The 23,053-nt window shown below is 38.7% G+C and overlaps 1 protein-coding gene across 1 annotated transcript in view; it reads left to right on the forward strand.

Annotated features, from left to right (window-relative positions):
- The first annotated feature begins 8,140 nt into the window (after positions 1-8,140).
- Positions 8,141-23,053, forward strand: part of vopp1 (VOPP1 WW domain binding protein) — a 46,512-nt gene continuing 31,599 nt past the window's right edge. Inside the window, exon 1 of the mRNA XM_044339759.1 lies at positions 8,141-8,455. Coding sequence (XP_044195694.1) covers positions 8,405-8,455 — 51 coding nt within the window. The 5' untranslated portion in view covers positions 8,141-8,404. The remainder of the gene's footprint in view (positions 8,456-23,053) is intronic.

The following is a 23,053-nucleotide window of genomic DNA, read 5'->3' on the forward strand; positions in this document are numbered from 1 at the left end:
TCTTCTGATTAGTAGACGACCTGCTCAAGAAGACAATAACCATCTCATGATACATGATGTTGTACACTGTTAAAATAATTCATGAATTCTGCCAACAAAAGAAAGTTGAAAGAAAAAAAAAAGGAAGTTGGGTGTAGATTTTTGTTATCAGTTACTGATTGGACACTGCTGATCAGACTGATCTGATACATCACAACATCACTGAGTGGAGACAAATTACAGATTAAACTCAAGTGTATCACTTCCAAGTTTTATATTTTATTTAACCATGAATGAACTTTCTTCATTTATTAGGAAGTTTCTTCTTTTCATGTTATTTGTTCCATTAACTTTTATTATGGATACAGTTAAATTCAGGGAATCTGTCTGTCAGTAAGAAACACTTTTTGAACACTTTTATATTTGACATCATTTATCATCATTTCTATTCAGTCATGTGAGGCTGAAAGTTTCCTGAGCATCAGGTTTGATATGAGTTACATCATTCAATTATCCCTGAAACATTTAACTTAATGAATAATTTCCAATGTTCTAAAGACACTCTAATCATATTCTGGGTTATTAAATAATGAATTTACAATCAGAATATCAATAAATACAGACACAAATAATGAATAAATAATATAAACGCACTCTGCCAGTAGAGATGGTTCCTGTGCCTCTGAGCAGGACACAGTACACAGTATAAATACAGAATGCAGGTTTTTATTCATGTGCAGGTGTTTGTTGAACAGGTAACAGGCTGCAGAGAGAAACAGCTGCTGGCAGTGATAACTGTGAGCCTTTATTAGTATTAGCACAGTGCACATGTGTGCAGACACAAACTCCATCAGAAGTCTGTACAGCTGTTAAAGCCGACTGACAGCTCATCCAGCTGTGATCAGCTGCCGCTGTCATCAGAAACACGTGTCACTTCACAGGACGCTTCAGAGGAGAGGACATCTCATTTCTCTAAAAATGTATTTCCTCGTTTCCTCTCTCCTTGCGTGGTTTCCTTACGTCTCTCGTTGCATCTTCGGTGGAAGGGATTTAGACACAAAGAAAAGACATGTGAGGGAAATGTGGATGCAATTAAGAGACTTGCATTAGCATGTGTTCAGACATGTTTTTCACCTGGTTTTACTCACCTGAGCTCGATGGCAGGACTTGATGCTATGCAGAAACAGAAAACAGTAGGGAGACTGAGCTGCTATTATTAATGTTGATATTGTTTGACATTGATATGATTAGTCATCTGTTGATCTTTCATTATTCAATTGATATTTCCATTTTGCTTTTGGTCGACTTTGCAGCAGAACCACTTCTGTCTGTAACACTGTTACAACACTTTGAGTCAGATATCATTGGTCATTGCTTTCAGTTACATGCACAATATATTCCTGCTTTGTACCATAACTTCACAACATTCTGATTCTGAACTCTGATTGGCTGGAGGAGTGTAATATTTTCAGATTGCTGCACATCTCTGATGTATCAGCCTCATCAGCATTGTTTCATCAGATTGAAGTTCTGACCTGATGATGATGGTAGATGAAATTCAGGAAAGTGATAATTATCCTCAGGGGGACATGAAAGTTTGCGATCCATCCAATAGTTGTTGAGACATTTCCCTCAAAACTACAATGTCAGCGTTCTGTGGAGTAATGCACTCCACATGCTGTAGCCCTTGCATCATGTGATATGTTTTAATAATCACATGGCTTGAGGAAGAGCCCCGTACATAAATAATATGTGTGAGGGAGCTTAGCCAGAGTGTCAAGGAAGGCGATAGGAGGCAGAGACTTGTTTAGTGACTAAAAAAGGTGATTTATTCTGAACAGTGTAACCAAAATCTAGTGAAAAAAAAAGAAGAAGAAATGAAAACAATGAATCAAACTTAAGTGGTTTTACTGAGGATATCTCAACACAACTTATTAAGCCAGGCAAACTTAGGCATGCTCACGTGCACCCAACTACACAGACATCCTGTCTTTTCTTTCTGCCCTCTCAGAGCAAAAACTCTCCTCTTAAAGGACCAGTGTGTAAGATTTAGTGGCATCTAGCAGAACGGACTTTGTAGACATGGAATATAATATTCATAAGTATGCTTTAATTAGTGTATAATCAATGAAAATAAGAATTGTTGTGTTTTCATTACTTTAGAATAGGCCCTTTATATCTACATAGGGAGAGGGAGTGGGTCCTCTTCTGCCATGTTGCACCGCCATGTTTGTACAGTAGCCCAGAAGAGACAAACCAAACTCTGGTTCTAGAGAGGGCCTTTTGCATTTTTCTTGAGTTTCGAAGCCATTGTAGGTTCTCTTACACGATTTGAAAGAAGGGAGAGGTGTATTCATTTGGTTGCAATCTACAACCTCACCACTAGATGCCACTAAATCCTACACACTGGTCCTTTAAATAGGCCCTCTGATCTGTCCAGATCCATATTTCTCACAGGGGTGTTCATGTACTCATATGACAATATCACTTGTATCAGTTAACATTGTTTACACACACACAGTTGCTCATTTTACAGTGTTGGGTGAATTTTCTAAATTTCTTAATTTCCTAATTTTTTTTTTTTTTTTTTTTTTCAAAAACAAGTACCTCACACTGTACTCCATATAGCGAGGTGTCTATGTGAGCAGGTATCTATGTTGCTCCATTCAACTTCCATGCACAAAAAAACAAGTGAACTAGAAATGACCAATTAGGGACCCATGGCAACCAAGGGGCCCCAAATGAGCAAGTTAAATAGATGAAATTGGTTTTTGCCCCCCTTGTTATTGAGGGTACTCACATCTGCAATAACATAGTTTTGGTTTAACATGTTTATATGGTGAATGTTTTAACAAACAATACTCTTTTTATACCTCTAGAAGACATGAAAAACATTACCATTCATTTGTAGTCATATTTATGCCCACCTGATGAATGTAAATCCCATATTCACTGTCCTTTAGTCTTGTAGCTCCGTTTGGTCTCCACCAGCTCCTAATAAAAATGTCTGGCTCTTTTGGTGTTAAATATTCCACTGTGTACACCAGCTAGTTGCTCAAATGTCTAGTGTAGTGGAAACAGCACATTAGCACAGCAGAAGCAGCATCCACCCTTTTCTAGACTCTTTGATTGTCCTCAAACCAGACAACAGTTGGTACACATATTGACTTCTATGTGCCCCCTTGTCTCACATTTCAACATTCACATACATCTATGTTAGCAAAATGGCAATTTAGGCCAGAAGCCATTGCTCTATAAATCTGAGAGATTGACCAAAATCTGCCAACAAACAGCCAAATGGATCCAGATATGCAGCATTTCTGTTAGAGTATTAAGTGTTTTAAGAGGTTTAAAAAATCATTTTAATAACATGAAGTAATTTTCATCCAAACATTGCATGTATTCACTTGGTTGAACTGATCTTGCTGTCAAATAATATGCCTGTTTGTGTCTGCATGTTACTGATAAGGGAATTGTTTGCTGAGATGGTTTTAGTCTTCTCCTATGAAGCATAATGGGAAAGAGGGCTGATTAGATGTGGCTATGCTGCAGCCACTTGTTATTTGGCAAAGAGATTGTATTGCATGAGAATCAGCGGTAGTGCTAATAAGAAAAATCTTCGAGGGAGATACACAGACACAGAGACACTCTCACTGTTCAATCTCTCATTTGTTCCTTTGTCAGTGGTTCCCCCAGACAAATGAACCCTGATGTGGTAATTACAGGGTATCAGATGATGTAAACACTCCAGTCCCTGTAGCAGAGATTTGCAGCACAATTCAGGATCATTAGTCAGCTTTTTCACTGCGTAATTCTGTGGGTTACATTACCATTGTAAAGAATCAACTGCAGAGTACTGGTCTAGTATAGGACAGGGAAATCAAGAAAAGGAAATAAAGTGAAATACAATGCAAGTTGTTATATGTATTTTCTTTTGCATTTACTGTGTCATAATTAAAAGGAAACATATGTCTAAAAGAAAATTGTCCAGGTTTTTTGTCTTTATTAACTGAATTAATTGTTTTTCATTGGCACATGAATTTTCCCTGACACATTAAAATCAAATCACAGCACAAGAAACAAAGTGAAAAGGTGTATTGCATTTTAGTGTTGTCCAGCAGAGGGCAGTGTAAACCTGCCAACACTGCATGCATTACACAACATTTTAATGCATGGAAATTCATGTCACAATGAAAAACGATTTGTTTAGTTATTAAAGACAAAATTGTCACACATTTTTTTGCCATTTAATTATGATGCTGTAAATCATATAAAAAGGAAAAATGCATGTATGTACATATGTATGTGTACACTGTATTGTATATTGTATATTCTTTAATTGAGTTGATTGCATTCATTTTTTTAGTCATTATAAGTCTTCCATACAAAGGTAACAAAAATACACATAAAACAAAATACACAAATAAAAGCATAAAGAGAGTACACTCTCCATGTCAAATTAAACTGAACATGTTTCTCCATAATCCCCATTAATGACCATCTGATTTATGATGCTGGTATGAACAGAGGCAACAACAGGAGACTGAAGGATGAATGTGGCCTTGAAGATGATTTTGTCACTTGAGATGATTTGGGCTCTTTGTCATATCAGTCACATTAATGATTGATCTATATCTTTCAGTTCATTGTTGCCAGGTGATTGAGAAACAGAGAACATAAATAACTGCTGATAACAACAAAACTGTCCTTTATTAACTTTGCAAACTGTATATGTATTGTGATACGTTATGTGTGTTTGGGCATGGTTACTGTTATTACAAGTTTTGTAGATTTGATGGATATAATTTTAAGAATATTTATTTATACATATATAAGTACAAAGTATTGAGTAATCATTCAAAAATATCTGTGTGAATGATGCCCCCTGGGGGTAAATGCTCACCTAACACCTAAGGAGCTTATTACACAGAAATGCACATATACACATGATTATCTGTCCTATTGACTGGTTGTAGAATGTAAAATTGCTTTTATCTAATATGAGCCTGTCAAAGGGCAGATTCCAAGGTAGCTAGGACTTATGAATGCAAGAAAGCTGATGTGCTGCAGAAACTCTTGTTGAGAGTGTGATGGACAATAATTGATAACCCTCATCCTTGAAGTATTTAAGTTTAGTTTCTACTGTTTATAGGACCTGAACTCCATTTATTCAAGTAAATGTTGCTCACCGTGTGCAAACGTTTTCTAGGATTCTGTGTTTTTAGTCTGTAGAGCTTAAGCATTAGAATCATAGAAAATAATTTACAGTTGTTTTTGTGTCATAACTGTTTATATTTATTGGGCCAGTGTGTCATGTGACCCACAATTCTTCCTGTAAGCCAAAATCACCTTCACAGCCAGGCACTGTTTCTGAGGGGTTGGGTAGTACATTCAGACAGCATGTTTCCTGCTCTCTTTGATTACACCGACCAATCAGAGAGCCGGTGCTGCAGATTGTGCTGTGTCTCCTGTCAGCACCTGTCCCAGCTGTCTCCTCTGTCTCAACTGCTTGGCTCGGCACAGGTGCTGTCCATGGTGCTGAATCTGAAACACCCCAACAGAGTGCCAAAACTGACATATGAAGCCCTTCAGAAATCCACATTGCACAAAGGAGAAAGACTGAATCACAGGAAAAAGAAGAGCAGGAAAGCATGGACAGAGGGAAAAAAAATACAGAAACCTTAACAACAAACGATGAATGCCAATACAAACCATTACCAAAGCAGACAGACTCCAAGTGCTGCCATACAAAGACTGTAAGAGACGGCAGAGAGAGAGGTGGACAGAGCTGAAAGTATCCAAGGCATGACAGCATATTTTTAATGTATAAGTATCCAATCTATCATTGCTTGGTAAAACTAAATACAGCTGACTGAGAAACTGTGTTTGTTTTGATCAGCAGATGAGCCTGGTACCATTTTATTTTAATATTTTTAGCAAGGTTATTTCATTGCTGGTTTTGATCTTGCTGGTGCAGGAGTCATGGTTGATGAGAGTGTTGAGACCAAAATTATTCAGTGTATGTGCCATAAAATTACAACAATAATCTAAAAAAGAGGTTAATTAGCATTGTATAGCTGCAGTGTTGGATGATAATTGTCTACTTGTCACACCCCTGTAGCATTAAGTGTAATTATTTCATTTAATGTTAAAATAAATGATTAATTAATCCATATTTTTTTCTCTCTATATTTTTTTAATTTCATCTATTTATTTTCTTGACAGCTTTTGTAGCATTACTATATTTGAATTTTGAAAATGGTTATTTATAGGCCAGTACCATTTTCAATTGTTGATAACATCATCTGGCATTCCCATATAAAATTCAAATATGTGTAGGCAGACAAACACAAGGGAACTGGTGCTCATACATGTAAGTTAAATGCAGAGGAGAGGAACTGAGATTTTCCATTTGTGTGCAGAAAATGTCCATTAGCTGTTCAAAACCGTGTTCATACATGACCAAACAGCAGCAGAGACAGTGTGAGGATTGGCTGAGTGGTGGAGGAACAACACACGGAGGGAGGAATAATTTTCACCAGATGTATGGTTTATTTGCTATTTTTACCAGGCAAAAACAAAGCAGTTCATGTTGTGTGGCCAGGTTGAGGACCAAACAAAACAAAAAAAACATCAAACTTGTCAATAGAAGGAAGCAATCAACAAAAGAAAAAGACCTTGGCTAGACACCTGCACATGCTGCCTCTTGCCATTTTTTAAAAATGTGTAGTTGTTTAACAGTTTAATATTACTGTACATATTAATACTAAGTCTACCTAGTCAAAGCACAGAGAATAAACCCAGGTAGTATTTGCCATTTCCATGCAAATACCAAAAATGTGTAGGCTCAGATGAAGACAGGAGCTGGTGCCAGCACGTTCAATGAGGAAGAGAGCTGAAGGTTTTCCTGATTTTGCAGAAAATGTCCAACAGCTGCCCAAAACACTTTTGTATCTGAGTGAACAAGAGACAGAGTGGTGGGTCTTCCAATGTGCAAATGTCTTTAGTATTTACAGCTTATTTACTGTTAAGTGGCTTCCTCTCAAAGAACATAAGATTAAAAATGTAGACTATTTCATGTATAACTTTTTGGAGAATACCTGTGTAAGTGTAAACTGACTGGAGCTATGACTACTCAGCACTTGTTTAGCCTTTACACTCTGTGTATTCTGCAGTACAAACCCTAGCTGACAACATGGATAACTTTCCTCCTGGAAAACAACAAAGTATCATTTTTATGCTGTCTATAAAAATACTGTTCCCACCTGTTCTGAGAGGTGGCATATTTGAAATGGAAATGATCAAATTCTTTTACTTACATTTCTGAAACTACTATTTTTAGTAGCTAAGTTTGTTTAGCTAGTTTATTCTACAAGTGCAGTGTTTTCGGCCTGGGAGAAACGGAATGTATGTGAGTACTGAGAAATGACAATAAGTAATCTTGAATTTTGAAAATGTGATAGGGTACTATATCACAGTGATGACATTTAAAGATAAACAAGATAAAATAAAAATATAAGAACATAATAACAAATACAGTTATATAATATCAGTACTGATAAGTCTGATCGTCGTCGGGTTTGATATGAGTTAAATCACCTCAATTTGCCCTGAAACATTTAGCCAAATACATATTTTCCAGTGTTCAGAAGACACTCTGATCATATTCTGAGTTATTGAATGATGAATTCACTGTCAGGATTATCAAAAAATACAGATGCAAATAATCAATAAATAATATAAACGTGTTTGTTAAACAGGTAACAGGCTGCAGAGAGGAAACAGCTCTAGCGGTGATAACTGTGAACCTTTATTAGTGTTAGCACAGTGCACATGTGCACAGACACAAACTCCATCAGAAGTTTCTACAGCTGTTAAAGCCGACTGACAGCTGATCCAGCTGTGATCAGCTGTCGCCGTCATCAGAAACGGACGTCGCCTCACGTGACGCTTCAAAGGAGAGGACGTCTCATGTCTCTTAAAACAAATGTCCTCGTTTCCTCTCTCCTCGCTTGGTTTCCTTGCATCTCTCCTTGCATCCACGGTGGGAGGAACTAAGTGAGGGGAACGTGGATGCAATTTAAGAGACTTGGGATGCACCCCCTGTGTGTGTGCGGGGTGGGGTGGGGTGGGGTGGGGTTGGTGGTGGGGGGCTGGGAAAGGGGCGTGGAATAAGCCCACATCACAGGCTAATGCAGCTTCCCACCATGCCATTAATCTCCGTCTGTGAACCGTCTGACCGTCAGCCAGGTTGCCTTCATCACCCGAAGGACTCCGCGTCGGACCGGCTGGATCTCATCTCTGGTTGTCTGCAGTAACGGGATGAAACCGACACAGTGATAAAAGGAGCATCTCCTCCACGTCCTCCTTTTTTTTTTTTACCTCCAGAAGCGGAGCTCGGCTTTCACTCTCCTCCGGCGGAGATATGAGGAATCCACTGGCAGATTTAGCCCTGACACTCTGGCTATTTCTAGAGGTGAGGAAGCCTGCTGTTGCTATCATTAGCGAGCATGTTATCAGAGATTTGACAGACAAGCGCGTCTGGTTGAAGGACAGTGTTGCCCTTTAGTGGGTTTAATATGTAGCGACAGTCAGTGGTTTTGTTTTGGGGCTTATCGCTCTGCCAGCAGGCAGCAGTCTGTCATGTTGCTCTCTGTGTGCCGCTCGGTATTGTTTTGAGAGCGTTGCTCGCCAAATTCAATTCATACCTAACATTATTCAATATTTCCGCGCTTGACGCCAAAATTACACACATCACAGAGGACGAATTGAGGTCTTTGTAGGATATAAGGCATCTTCTGATAACTTCGGCATGCACAAAGAAGCACTTGATATCAATAAAATCTTAACTTTTCGATAGGTTGGCGCTGCTTCAGTATCTAGCACCATCTCGATGGTGATGCAAAGAGTCCTGAGGACAACAACAGAAATATCTAAAGAGCTACTGCTGATTGGATAATAATGTGCCTCTGAAAAGACGGACGGAGACTACTTCAGTCCCTTTTGAAGACAAAACCAGATTGAACTGTTCCCCTGTTCCAAGTAGGCTACCTGTGATTCTATCATCCTTTGTCTTTGTGTCCAGACCCCCATAACTCCTCAGTGGGTTACTGGGCCTGTAGGACAAACACTCACTGTATAGGTAAACAGTAGGTAGGAGGCTGAATCCAGATGTAGGCAATGATGTTCATTGTTTCTTTGTCTGATTATGTTTCCCCCCCAAAACCTAACACAGATTAGTTATGCCTTGATACATTTATTCTTTTTGTGAAGCTACTTTAGTGTCACCAAAGTGTTGCTCTTTTCTTACCTTTTAACTCAGGCACTCTTGATGTCTTAAAATGAGTATAATTGGCAGTCATGGGAATGTTCTATATGTCGTTTGGGATTTAAGGATCATTTAAGGAGGATGAGGGGCCATCAATGAGCTCTAATTTTATTTTACAGGGCTCTGAATGTGGTCACGATCTCCACTCTCCCTGCCTGTCCAGGACCGCTGACACTCATGTCTATTCATGTATTATTAACCGGCATCATTATTATTTTATTTCATTCAGCTGACTTAGTGAGCACATCCATTTTGAATGTGAGCAGGCAGCCTGGAGGGAATCGAGCCCTTAGACCTTTTATTGGTACTGCTGTGTTCACTTTGATAAATGTTTTTGAGGACTTGTACATTTGGAGTGAGACTGCTGATGTTGTAGTTTCATTTTCAACAGATTCGACCCTCAAAATTGTCAATAACTTTGTGTCAGTCATGGTGGAAAAGATTGTGTAACAGCAGTCAGACACTGGGACACAACTCTTCAGTGAAAACAGGATATTGTGTGGAATTAGAATCAGTAACACTTCAAAGCTTCGTTTGTTTGATGCCATGGTATTCAAATGGCAAAATCAGTATTTGAATATTCACACATATATACACAGTATATTTTAAATTTTTAAACCCCTCCTCTCGTCTTGTCTACCCGCAAAACCTTGCACGCCCAATGCAACGTCACAGGACATGTGACTACAGTTTTGATAAGATGTCCAAAAAGTTGTCAAGCATCTGGAATAACTTTATACACCATCTGTGAGGAAGACTCCCAAAAAACTGAGCGCCAGATTTGCCAAAAGAAACTAGTACATCCTAACTTTTTATAGTCTAAGGCTGTAATTTATTTCATTTCATTTTGGTGAGCAGCGTGGCTCCATCTCCACACACCCTCCTCCTTCATCCCCCCCCCACACCCTGCTCCCTGTCGTAGTGACGCTTTGAATAAATTTGAATAATTGCTGCCAAAGCTTCGAAGCCCAAAAAAGGGTGTTCGGGACAGCCCTATTCTTTTTTTGGTTTCTTCTTTTGGACATCAAGACAGATAATACTGATTTAAACAGGTTTTTTTTTATATGTCTATTGTATACACCTGGCAGGTTTAGATACATATCACTATAATTAAGTGTCCAGCCTGCTAGCTGCACCAAATTAGAATTTTCAGATAATAATAGTAAGTTAGTGATTCTTTTTCACAGTGAATGACAGAGCTTTCTATGGGACTGAGAGTGTGTGTGTGTGCCTAAAAACTTAGTCACATATTCAGTGACAAGGGGACTGAGAGAGCCAAAACTTTTCCCTCATCCCCTGATTTTGGTGTGCTGTGAGGGCATTTATGCATGGACAGTGGTTAACAAGTGTTGGATAACTGATGGAGCCCTCCATCTGCCCAAACCTTACATAAACCTCAACATTACACAAATCTTAACACCTGTAGCATTAGTGACGTGAGCCAAATGATGACGACAGCTTTGCTATCCAGTTGAAGGGCAGCTGGTGTACATCACATGATCATGTGATGGAAGCTAACCGGAGGGACAGCCAAACATTTACAAGCCACGGCGGGCTGTCGATCCATGGTTTGATCTTGTGTTTGATGGCAGTGTAAGAGGTAAATCTCAATGTAGAGTAGCCAATTATAACTTGAGATTTTGTCAGAGAGACTAGATATACTTCAGGTTGTATTCAGTGTGAAAGCATTTTGTACCAGTTTGCCACATTTATAATGGTTGAACAGTGTATTCTCCGGAGGGGGGACAGCATTTTGCCAAATCAGACTGTGAGTGATGTGTGCTCTCATTTGAAAAATGCACTCATAGTGACAAGCCAATGTAACAGTGCTCATGGCTAATTTGCACTAGACTAATTGTGCACACTGACTGGTAGGAGTGGTGGATGGGACTGGTCAGACAGTGTGAGCCTCCTACGTGTTAAGCTCCAACTTCAGTTGATGAGCTTCACTGGGAATCAGTTTGTGACATTACATTAAAACCATCCATATGCAATTTCCCCCACACATAAATGATTATTTATAAAAAGAGAATGTGTGCATACACAATCCCTCTGAGGGTGATCTGATCAGGTAGAGATAGAAAAATAAGATGCGCTTCAATAATAAAACTTGATGGTTAGTTAGTTTAAATTGTTTGCCAATTTCACTGATTAATGGTGGTGTACAGGTACACATGATGAATTAATGATACAGGTGTTCTATACAGCCACAGCTGTGCGTAATGACAGCGGCTCACTTTGAGATAACCTCATACTAATACAACACAATCTGTGAATACAATTTGTATTTGTGTATTCATAGGAGACAATACACATTAATCGAATTTGACATTTTAACAGTATCAGTGTAAATATGCCTAGGTTAGTGCAACAGCAAATTTATACCTGTGGTCCAGACATGGAATAAATAAAACAGATAGAATGTAGGAAGTGCATCATCTAGCTCTCCAGAACAAACAATTACATAATCAATTTTAAGGCATTTTGCTCAAAGTTTGTCCATTGACACAGTGTTATTAAGGTATTAGACCAACATCCACACTGTACCATGGCTCACAAGACCACTAAAGGATGTCAAACTGCCACATCCGCACCGAGGCCTAGTTCACCCGCTGCATCCTCGACCTCGAGTGAGAAAGGAGACCGTGGTGCTGTAGCCCCCAGCGTGGCTCCCAATGTGGAAGACTTTAAATGTGAGCTGCTTTCCTCCTTGCTTACAGACTTTAAAAAAAAAAATGTATTATCGTATTTAAAAATGGAGGTCAGAGCGCACTTAATGAGCAAAATGGCAATAATTAGAGCAGATGTTCACATGGTTAGAAAGGGGTTTGAAAATAGCCAAGAACACATAATTAACCACATTGCGCAATTTCATGGGAGACGCAGAATGGAGCCTCATTGCCTGCTCTGACAACGATGAGGGTCTGAAACAGGAAGTAAAATGGCTGGAAGTTCTGACTGACTCATTACAAAATACATGTGAAGATCTAGAGAAGAGATCCAGGAGGAATAACATTAGGATCGTGGGGGTGCCAGAGGGTCCCAATAGTTGCTCCTCAACTTTGGTTGCAGACCTTGCAGGAACCCTTCAACTTAGATGATGCCCCGTCGATATACAGGTCCCACAGATCACTACAGCTGGTGCCAAAGCACTCCAGCACCATTGTAGCACGCTTTCGTTATCACAGTGACTGTACCAATGTACTGCATCTTGCCAGGGAAAAACAGGAACGTGACCGTCTCAGTCTACCCTGACTACACTGCACGGGTGGCCAAGGCAGCCTTCAGTGCTGTCAGACAGCAGCTCAGAGGATTAGAAGGAGTCCAGCTCGGTATCTCCCATCTAACCCGACTTCGCATCACCTATAACAGCATGGAGAAGATCTTCCTGAACCCAGAAGAGACGCAGACCTATGTCACGCAGACCATCACTCCTGATGCAGATCAAATGGACAGACACCATCCTAGTCTCTAGATGAGGCCTACACAAAAAATAAGAAGCATATAAAGTGATAATGACACCTTGAGACAATATTTTCCTCCACCTTTTGATACTTGAAAATATAACTGTGTTCTCTGATGCCAAATGTGGGCATAAGGGTTATGTAAGTATCCACTCTGGACTGTTCCATTTCAATATTTTATAGGTTTGGTTTCTTTTTAAGGGCTATATTTTGATACTCATGTTTCTACCTCAGGTTTGGGCTATTTTTGCATGATGTTGCTATTACTTTTATTGCCATTATGACTGCTTTTGATGATACTGTTTCCATCTGCTGCTATAAGGTTTATACTATTCTGACTATTATTGCTTTTTGTGCCTTAAAAGTCTGTCAAGACGTGTTCTACAGGCCTTAGTTAGTTTAGTATTTTCATGGACAACAAGCACTTTTATTGTACTTTTACTTCCTTAGTGTAGAGGAGATTAGTGTGATCTTCTATTTGGGGGGAGATCTACATAGGAATTTAGAACTCCATTTTTTCATTTTATTTTCTTTTTCTGTTTGGTTTTGTTTTTTCTTTTGTTTTTTAATACAATCTTTCATTTTGAATTGAATAAACATGGGGACTATAAATTATCCAGACCCCAACCACTTGATCCCAATGCACAGCTTTTAATATATTATGACATCACCTAGTTCCAGTACTTCAGGCTTCTATTCCGCTCACCAGCTGGAATATTAAAGGAATCCACCATCCAATTAAACACAAGTGAGTGTGTGAGTTTGCACACCTGAAATTTCTGGGCTCCAAAATTATTTTTCTACAAGGGACTCAACTCTGCACTAACGAACACACCAAACTTGAGAGGCCTGCATTGGACAGATATTTTGTTCCAAATACAAGGACAAGTCCAGAGGCACAGCCATACTGATCAAAAAGGAAATTCCTTTTGCTCTAACTTCAGTAAAACCTTTTGGTTCACAAATTGTTTTAGCTAACGTCTGTGGTCCAAACTGGGACAACCCACGGTTTTTCTCCCGCTTTATAGCTAAACTACCAGATCTCTACACAAATCCTTCTAGTTTTGGGAGGTGAGTTGAGCTGCGGACTGCACCCAAGTCCAGATCCAGACCTGATAGTGCAATTTCCAAATCTGGTAAGATTCTTCTGTCATTTATTGATTTATATAAACTTACAGACTCATGGAGAAATGTAAACCTTACAGCTAAACAATTCTTGCTCTTCTCGCCAGTTTACCATTTGTATTCACAAATTGAATACCTATATGGTAAGAACCAGCCTCTTACCATAGGCTGGTTCATTTAGATATGCGTTTCCTCAGTAGTTTAGCACCACAGTGCACTTGGCGACTAGACCCTTTGTTACTGTTCAGTTAATAAATTTATCAAGTTTATCAATGATCAAATTGACACTTACCTAGACATTAACCCAGGGTATGTCATACACTATAATCTGGGAGTCCCTCAAAGCCTACCTTAGAGGAGACGCACAAAACATCTTTCAGAACTGTCTGCTCAGATAACAGATACAGACAAGAGTTTTTCCACTGACCCTAAACCTGAACTATATTAGGAACGGTTACTGCTGCAGACTGAGGTCCAGATGGGTTTCCCATAGGATTCTATGAATCTTTTTCTTCAAAATGAACAAAAACTACCTGAAACGATGACACAGGCAATCATTTAGTTTCTATCAAAAAAAAGGCAGCCTATAAGCATTCTGTGTTCTGACTATAACATTTTCACCAAGATCCTCTGTCAATGCATTGAAACATTCCTAACATCATTGCACCTGACCAAATGGGTTTTTTACAGGGCAGGCAATCTTTTTACAACATGCGTAGATTGTTTAACCCTTCGAAAACAGACGGTCGCTGTTTACATAGTCCAATTCAAATAGATCTAAAATAAAAACCATAACAGCTAGAGCTTTCATTCTTTTAGCAGCTGAAAGCTAAGGATCTCATCTTTCACGTAATCACATTGTACACTTGTGTCGGAAGATGATGGCGCCATTATATTACGTTATGTGTGGGTAATAAAACCGGGTAAAACGTAGTGACGACGCGGAGTGGAGCAGAGCGGAGAAACAGGTAGAAGTCAGAGAGATTGAGAGAAAGTTGAGAGATTCAGATTCAGATATTGAGAGAGTGTATTTTTGTAGCATATACGTCTTTTTTTTGTCGTAATGGCGAAGAAAAGAAGACTTTGGAGGTTTTGTTTGCGGGTGGTGACCAAACAGAAGAGGCACTTTCTTCTGATCCGGACTCCTTCAGTGAGGATCAAGACCATCAATCTATATATCAGGATATGTAAGTACATTTTTAGGGATTGTTATTTATTTATTTGTTTATTTTTTACATTTTAGAGAATTGGGTTTTTTTGCGGACGTGTGTTTTTCGCGGGTGTATGTTTTTTTCCCACATCGGCCACACACACACGAGAAACAAGTGTATGGCGTGTTTGTGTGTGTGTGTGTGTGTGTGTGTGTGTGTGTGTGTGATTTTCGCGGGTGTGGGAAGTTTCAGACTTTCTGCACAAGGCAGAATGTTTCTGCTTGTGAAAGGATTATATTTTCAATTTCATCATTATTTTTAGTGATATATTTTTTATGTTTTTTCTAATGTCATTTTCATTTATCTTTGTTTTAGCCCCACTGGAGGTGAAGGAGCAACAGAGGACCACCCAGAGGCAAAGCATCCCAACACACATTTTGTATTTTGTTTAATTTATGACACAATTTCAATACTTAAAGCAATCATTATGGTTTATTGGCTTACATAACCTCTTAGCTTAGTTTGTACAGATTTTAGGGATATGAAGCATTTTAAGATATTCTGGGAAATGACATCACAATAAACAAAAATACCAACGTAGGCAATGGGGAAATATGTCTATTGCAGATGAAACTAACAAAACGCCTTTGCACTCTGCTCATAAAAATGAGCATATCTCAAAAACTAAAAAATTTACATAGTTCAAATAATTTATGGAATGTTATTGAATATTTTGCTCATGTTTCTCCATTCAGAAATGTTTTGGATCAATGTGTTTGTGTGATTATTCAGTAAAATTTGATGAAAAAACATGTCCGATTTTAGTATTTTTTAAATATATGACACAATTTCAATACCTTTATCAATTATTACGGTTTATTGACTTACATAACCTTTTAGCTTAGGTTGTACAGATTCTAGGGATGTGACACATTTGAAGATGCTCCAAAAAATGACATCACAATAAGCAAAAATACCAATGTAGACACTGGTGGACCATTTCTATTGCAGAGTCTATTGCAGAATTAATGTGCTCTTCTCTTCTCATTCGGCCCAGCAAGCTGAAGTTGTGCTCTCCCTAGATACTGAGAAAGCATTTGATCGGATTGAATGGAAGTACCTTCTTGCTGCTCTGGAAAGATTTGGATTTGGCCCATCATTCATTACGTGGATCATACTACTTTATGAAAGCATCAGTGCACACAAATTACATATGTTCAGATGACTTTCTCCTCCATTGCAGCGTTAGACAAGGCTGCTGCCTAGCTCCAGATTTATTTACTAAAGCTATTGAACCCTTGGCTATAGCCCTTAGAGCAGAAGAAAAGATAGCTGGCTTCTTGAGAGGAGGCTCTCCTCAAAAAGTTTCTCTTTATGCATGCAACCTCTTTCTCTACATATCTAACCCAGTAGAATCCTTACCTCGCCTTATAGATATGTTTCACCATTTCAGAAGACTCTCTTGCTATAAATTAAACTCTTCCAAAAGTCTACTTTTTCCTATTAATCAAATAGCATTAGATCTTAACTAAAATAACTTTCCGTTTAAGCTAGAACATCTTTTATTTGCCTATCTGGGAATTACTGTCACGCAATTTTATGAAGATTTATATGGCCATAACTTTAAAAACTTACTAGACTGTATAAAACTGGATCTTGTAAAATGGGCAATACTACTGATTTCCTTGGTAGGCAGGGTTAATGCAATTAAACTTACAGTAACGCCTCATTTCTTTTATCTGTTTCAAATGATTCCTTTCTTTTCACCTAAATCTATGTTTCGAGACCTGGACAGTCAAATCTCTGCATTTGTTTGGAATAGTTCCAAGCCATGATCAAAAAGAACCCTTTTGGAGATGTTTAGGTCAACAGTAGGACTGGGACTGCCTAATTTTATGTTTTATTACTGCCAATATAGCTAAATTAAATTAATGAATCGCAAATGAAACAAAAATAAAAGTGGCCCCACCTGGGCCCCTATGGAAACCCTGTCTAATCCCAATGTCTCCTATACCTTTACTGAGTTCTCCACTACCTGGGGGAACTATCAAATATGTCAATAATCCTGTGATAAAAGCTCTAAAAAGCTCAGAATTTGGAGTCAATTCAGAATACGTAAATTTCAGTACATGCATACATACATCTTTTAGTACATGTCACCATATCTGCTTGACACATAACCATCTTTTTCCTCCCTCCCAGACCGGTGCAACGTTTCAAATGTTGCATAACAACAGTTTGATCTTCTTTAGTGACCAATTCGTAGATGGCACTTTTGCCTCATTTGAAATTCTCCGACAGGACCATAATATACCAAAGACACTTCCACACCTTAGATACCTCCAGGCCCGCAGCTTCGCCATAGAACACTACTTGTTTCCTGTCCTGCCGGTAAAGAGCATGTTAGACATCATATTGGACTGGGACCAAGATACCAAGGGAAATGTTTCTAAAATATATAAGATTATCCAAGCTAATGGTTCACCTTCCTTGGACAAAGCAAAATCAGCCTGGGAGCATGATTTAAACATCGAGCTCACTGAAGAGATGCAGAAACATTCCTTACAGTGCATTCACACCACCTCCCTTTGTCTTAGGCATTGCCTTATTCAATTCAAAGTGTACATTTCACAAGAGAGACAACTGTCCAATTTCTATCCTAGCGTTGATCCTGCTTGTATTAGGTGCCACCTGAACCCAGCCACAGTTGGGTACATGTTTTGGGAATATCCAAAACAATTGAGTCCAACCCAATTACTGCTATCTTTGCAGTTCCCAGTGAGGGTGTTGACATCATTACACCCCAAGCTAACTTTATAGCATTTGCGTCACTTCACGCCCAAAGACTTCTTTCCAGCAACTGGAAGTCTGATAAGCCCCCATCATACACAAATCATACACAAATTGGATCAAAGAAGAGCTATCCTCATTTCCATTAGAAAAACTCAGATAACATGTCATGGACTCATGGTTTTTGGACTCTTTGTGTTTTTGTTCTCTTGGTTACACTTCTGTTGTCCAGTCCAGTCAAGTTTGAAGGACTGTCTTGCATTACTAGTTAGCTTATGGTTTTGTGTACTTGGGTTTATATTCTCGTATATTCTTTGACAGGTTAATGTATGCTGGTTTGTGATTAAGAGGTATTGTTTTCTGGGTTTTGGTTTGCTGTTTGCTCTGTGTTTCCCTCCTGTGTTCCTGTGCTCCTCCCCAGCCCATTTTTTCCCTCCACACCTGCCCTGCATCAAGCTCGTTAGCCCTGCCCTGCTCTCAGTGTTATTCCCCAGCCTGCTGTTACCTTCACACTTGCCCTGTATCAGTCTCGACAGCCCAGCCCTGCTCCCTGTGTTTCCCTCAGCCTATCAGCTCCCAGCCTACCCTTGTGTCTTGCCACCTGCTCCTTGTTGTTTGATTAGTTCAGTTGTGTTTTTGTCCTGGTTTTCAGTTCAGTTTTGTTGGATCCTTTGTTCTGTTTCGTTTCGTTTCTTTCATTTCGTTTCTTCAGTGTAGTCTTGTATTCGGTTTTGCTCTGCTCGACCAACTTTTGTTCTTGCCCATACTATCTCAAAATAAAGAAGTTCTTCAGCCTTGATCAGCCTGAAGTCTCTGCATTTGGGTCCACCTGCTCTGCTACTCATAACAGTCCCATCAGAAATTTAGGGACATTTGGTTTTATAGAATTCACTCTTATGCTATCTGTTTCATAAATATTATAGTATATCTCTTCCATCTCAATTGACTACCCTTTTTATTCCAAGTTTTAGGACTAAGAATGGGTGATACTTTAATGCTCGGGATAATTTGGCTGGAAAAGTGCCTCATTCATGAGTCATTGTTGATGGGCCTGTCTTTGTTTACTAAATGAGGGTATACATATTTATGTCTGTCTTTATTTAAATATGTGTATTGAGATATGTAGGTATGTATATGTCTTTATATGTGTGTATGTGTATATACTGTATATTTCTGCGTGTGTATATGTGTGCATGTTTATGTGTGCATATATGTATATATACCTTTGCACTAAGTGTCTGACTTTTGAGTTTTTCCGATTGTAACAAACAAAGCCCCTTTGTTTTCACATGTTTAATTAATACATTTATTTGTTTTATTTATTTATATATTTTTATTTTGCTGTTATTTTTTTCCCTCTTTCGCCAATTTGTTTATTTTTTGGGTGTCCGGGGAGCGTGGGGGATATGTGCTTTGATATTTGTGTGTATATTTTCTGAAAAACCTATAAATAAAGTTAAAAAGCACTATATGCATAGCAAAGTTACAAACAAATTGAGGGAAAAAAACTGGAGAAAATGTATCAGAACTTTGTTATGTTTGTTTAAGATTGTTAGGACAATCAGATAGGTATAAAACAAACAATCTATATCTATAAAAATGTTGTGAGTATATATGAGTATATTTTAACAATATAAGTTTGATTTTTAAAATGCTGTATGCAGCACAGTTCTTCATTTCCTTCAGTCAAGTATTCCAAAGATTTTCTTCTCTCAGAAAAAATTGATTGTCCAAGTTTGCTGCATCTATATGTGACAGTACTGTTGTCATGGAAACTGTGTTTGTTTTCCTTGAGGGACTGTCCATACTGTAACTTTATTGAAGTGGCTTAAAGGAGGAGGTGCCATTCCATGCAGAATTTTAAAATATGAAACACAAATCAAATTATACTTCGATCTTTGCTGTTGTCTGATGACTGGTGGAGCAGGCACAAACAATATTCAAACAGCTGTTCAAAGGTGTGTCTACATCCTTTTGTAGCTACCTGTGATAGTGGAAATCACACACAGTTTCACAAACATTCGGGTTTGTAAAACACAATGTGTATAGTATGTATGGTTTTAAATCTAAAATAAAAAAAACAGATAATTATGTACATATATTTCTGTGTTGTGTATATAGAGTTTTGTTTGTGAACTTACAGAGTTTTATGCCTCTAGCTGGCCCCTGGTGTCACAGAGGCAGCACATGAACAGTAGGTTATCAGGGAAGACGACCACATTGCCTTGGGGATTTGGCATTCCAAATTGGGAGGATAATGCGGGAAGGATAGGGAGAAGATGCTTGAGGCACACTGTGGCTTTAATAGTTGAGCAGCTTAGTAATTCAACCTGATACATGGAAGTAAAAGGAGGGAACATCCTCAGGGTGTAACTGCATTACCTTCCAGAAGCTTTCCACTGGATGTTTATGTAAGTAATGCATCTTGTTTTTTGGGACCTATGTTAATGTTTGAGTGGCATCCTCCTGGCTATTCTCTTCTATACACTGTTTTATTGAGGTGAGGATTAAGCATGAATCAGTGCTGTAAAAAAATTTAACTGCAGTAATGTGGATTAGGGTTGTTTCTTGTTTTTGAATAGTTTCAAAAACAGCTTATATTTTAATCATCGCTAATGACACATTTTGTCCAATGTCTTCCTATAATCTGTTGCTGGTAGCACTTCCCAGCAACAGCAAAGTGGGTAGTAATTCCCACTTTTTTCCAAGAAATCATCTTTAACCACATGTAAATGGCAAAGAGACCAGCATGCAAACTTGTATGTTCTGATGCGTCAAGGACTATGGGTGCAGGGTATGTAAGGCTGACCATCATTAATCGGTCAAACACAGACACAAGTGGAAATTTCTTGATGTCAATTAATGTTAAATACAAGGTTAGGCTTTGCTGTTGGCTTCCACAGCAGTCCAGTCATCTCGAAAAGAGAGAGTGAGAGAGTGAATTAGTTGAGAGCACAAGTGAATGAGCATGAGAGAAGGTGTGTGTGGGGGGTGGGTGGGGTTGGAGAAGTACTGGAACGTAAGTTCAATTTTACATACTCCTGCGAAGAGCTCTAATCATCCATAATAAGATGTGGGTATCCCATGGCTGTGCAGGGCCTTTAGATTGAACCAGTGGTTCCTAATATTTTTTTTTAACAAAAAAGTCGTGTAGTTTGGGCTCATGTTTGAGATCTCTACAAGACATTATAGACATCTATTTCCCACTCATATTAACATCAACAAACAGGAGTTCACTAAACTCAAGGAGCTGTCACAGGCTATCCTTATGCTGGATGAACAGTATGCTCTATCACCTAACCCCGATATGTACAAGGAAAGGCTATGTCTTCAAACTGAATATGATCTGCTATCGACCTCCAAGGAAGAACGATTGCTATTGAAAACTTATCACAAGTTTTAAGAACATGGAGAGAAAGGTAGCAAACTTGTAGCACCCCAACCTTGACAATCCATTTCTTCCTGATTGATACCCCAAATTAAATCTCCCACCAGAAGCATATTACCCAAACACAAGGCAATAAATGAATGTTTCACTATATTTTACTCATCCTTTTATTTCTCAGAGCGCTCAGACAACCATCCCTGATCAACTCTTTCTTTAACAACGTAGAATTACCATCAGTCAGTGGTCAACTCAATTCTGGGCTCGGGCAGCCACTAGCTTTATCTGAAGTTACTGGAGCACACATAGCTCCCCACAGCTATGTAGAGTGGGAAATTCCCTGGCCTGATGGATTCCCCGTTGAATTTTTTAAAGTTTTCCACATTGCTATCACTTCTACTCCCAGGCATGTTTATTGAATCCTTTGACTCCCACAACACTAACTCAAGCTTCAATTTCTCTATTAGCCAAAAAAGAGAAAGATCCAATCCACTGTTAATCTTTTAGGCATATCTCGCTTTTCGATATTGATTACAAAATTCTAGCCAAGGCTCTTGCTCTTCAGCTGGAGACAGTCTTGCCTTCAATCATCTCTACTGATCAAACTAGTGTTATTCAGGGGCTCTTTTCACAGTCTGTGACAGCTATCTGATATCATTTATACACCATCCCCACCCAAAGCTCAAGAAATAATTCTCTCTTTATATGCTGAGAAAGCATTCGACCAGGTTAAATGGAAATACGCCTTTGTCACTATGCTAAAATTTGGCCTTTCTGCTGAATTTGTGTTCTGGCTGAAGCTGCTGTACTCATCGCCTGTAGCGACTGCCTGCTCCAACAATGTTTATTCTCCTTATTTTCAGCTCCAAAGGTTGTCCACGAGACATGGTTGTTCACTCTCCCCTCTTTTATTTATAATAGCTGTTCAGCCACTTGCCCTATCCTTGCAACACTGCCCATACTTAAATGGAATTATTTGAAAAGACACTTAGCCTAAGGTCTCATTGTATGAAGATGATTTACTTCTTTACATTTCCAACTCCATTTCTTCTGTTCCACATATTCCTTCTATTTTAATCACAGCCTCCGTGTTGCTGTTTCAGTGTGTATGAAAATTGTGTTTTAAAGACCTCAGTAGTTTTTTAATTTGTCATCGGTCTAATTTGTATAATCAATATTGTTCGTCAGATGCAATGGAAAAACAGGGAATGCAAAATGAACTTGTAGTTCTTACTTTATTTCCTGAATTTGGTCCCTCTAGTTCCACAGTTCCTGGAAGTGTTTGGTTGAGATGACTCAGTGATTTTGATCTTCTGAATGTTTTTTGATGTAGGGATTTCACTTACATGCAGTATGTAAGTGGGATGCATTAAGCCCACATTGCATTGGATCAATTTGATCAGAAATCTAAACATCTAACAGTTAAGGTTGCAATGGATGTTTTTTCCTAAGTCAAACAAATCATAACTAATTTCTTTGCATATAATTTAATTTAATTGCAGCAGTGATTCTTGCTTTTTAAGACAGGATAGCAGCATTACATATGTGGTCTCATCATCCATCCACATCATGTTGGGTGGAGAGTAAAAATTCTTGTGCAATTTTCAAGTATTCAATTCATATGACAACGCAAAGTGGTGTTGTTTAATACAAATAACTGCTTACTGTTAAAGGGGGGGGGCTTTTCCTTATTTTCAGACATATGTATAATGTCACAATGTCGGATGTTCATGTTAAAAGTGGCCAATGTGTCAAATAACAAGGTAAACGTATGCAGCAGTAGTCCCTGTGAGCAAAAAGCAACAGCTTCAGATTGCTCTGAATGCTCGGT

This window comes from Thunnus albacares, chromosome 21, assembly GCF_914725855.1.
Source record: "Thunnus albacares chromosome 21, fThuAlb1.1, whole genome shotgun sequence".
Classification (NCBI taxonomy): domain Eukaryota; kingdom Metazoa; phylum Chordata; class Actinopteri; order Scombriformes; family Scombridae; genus Thunnus; species Thunnus albacares.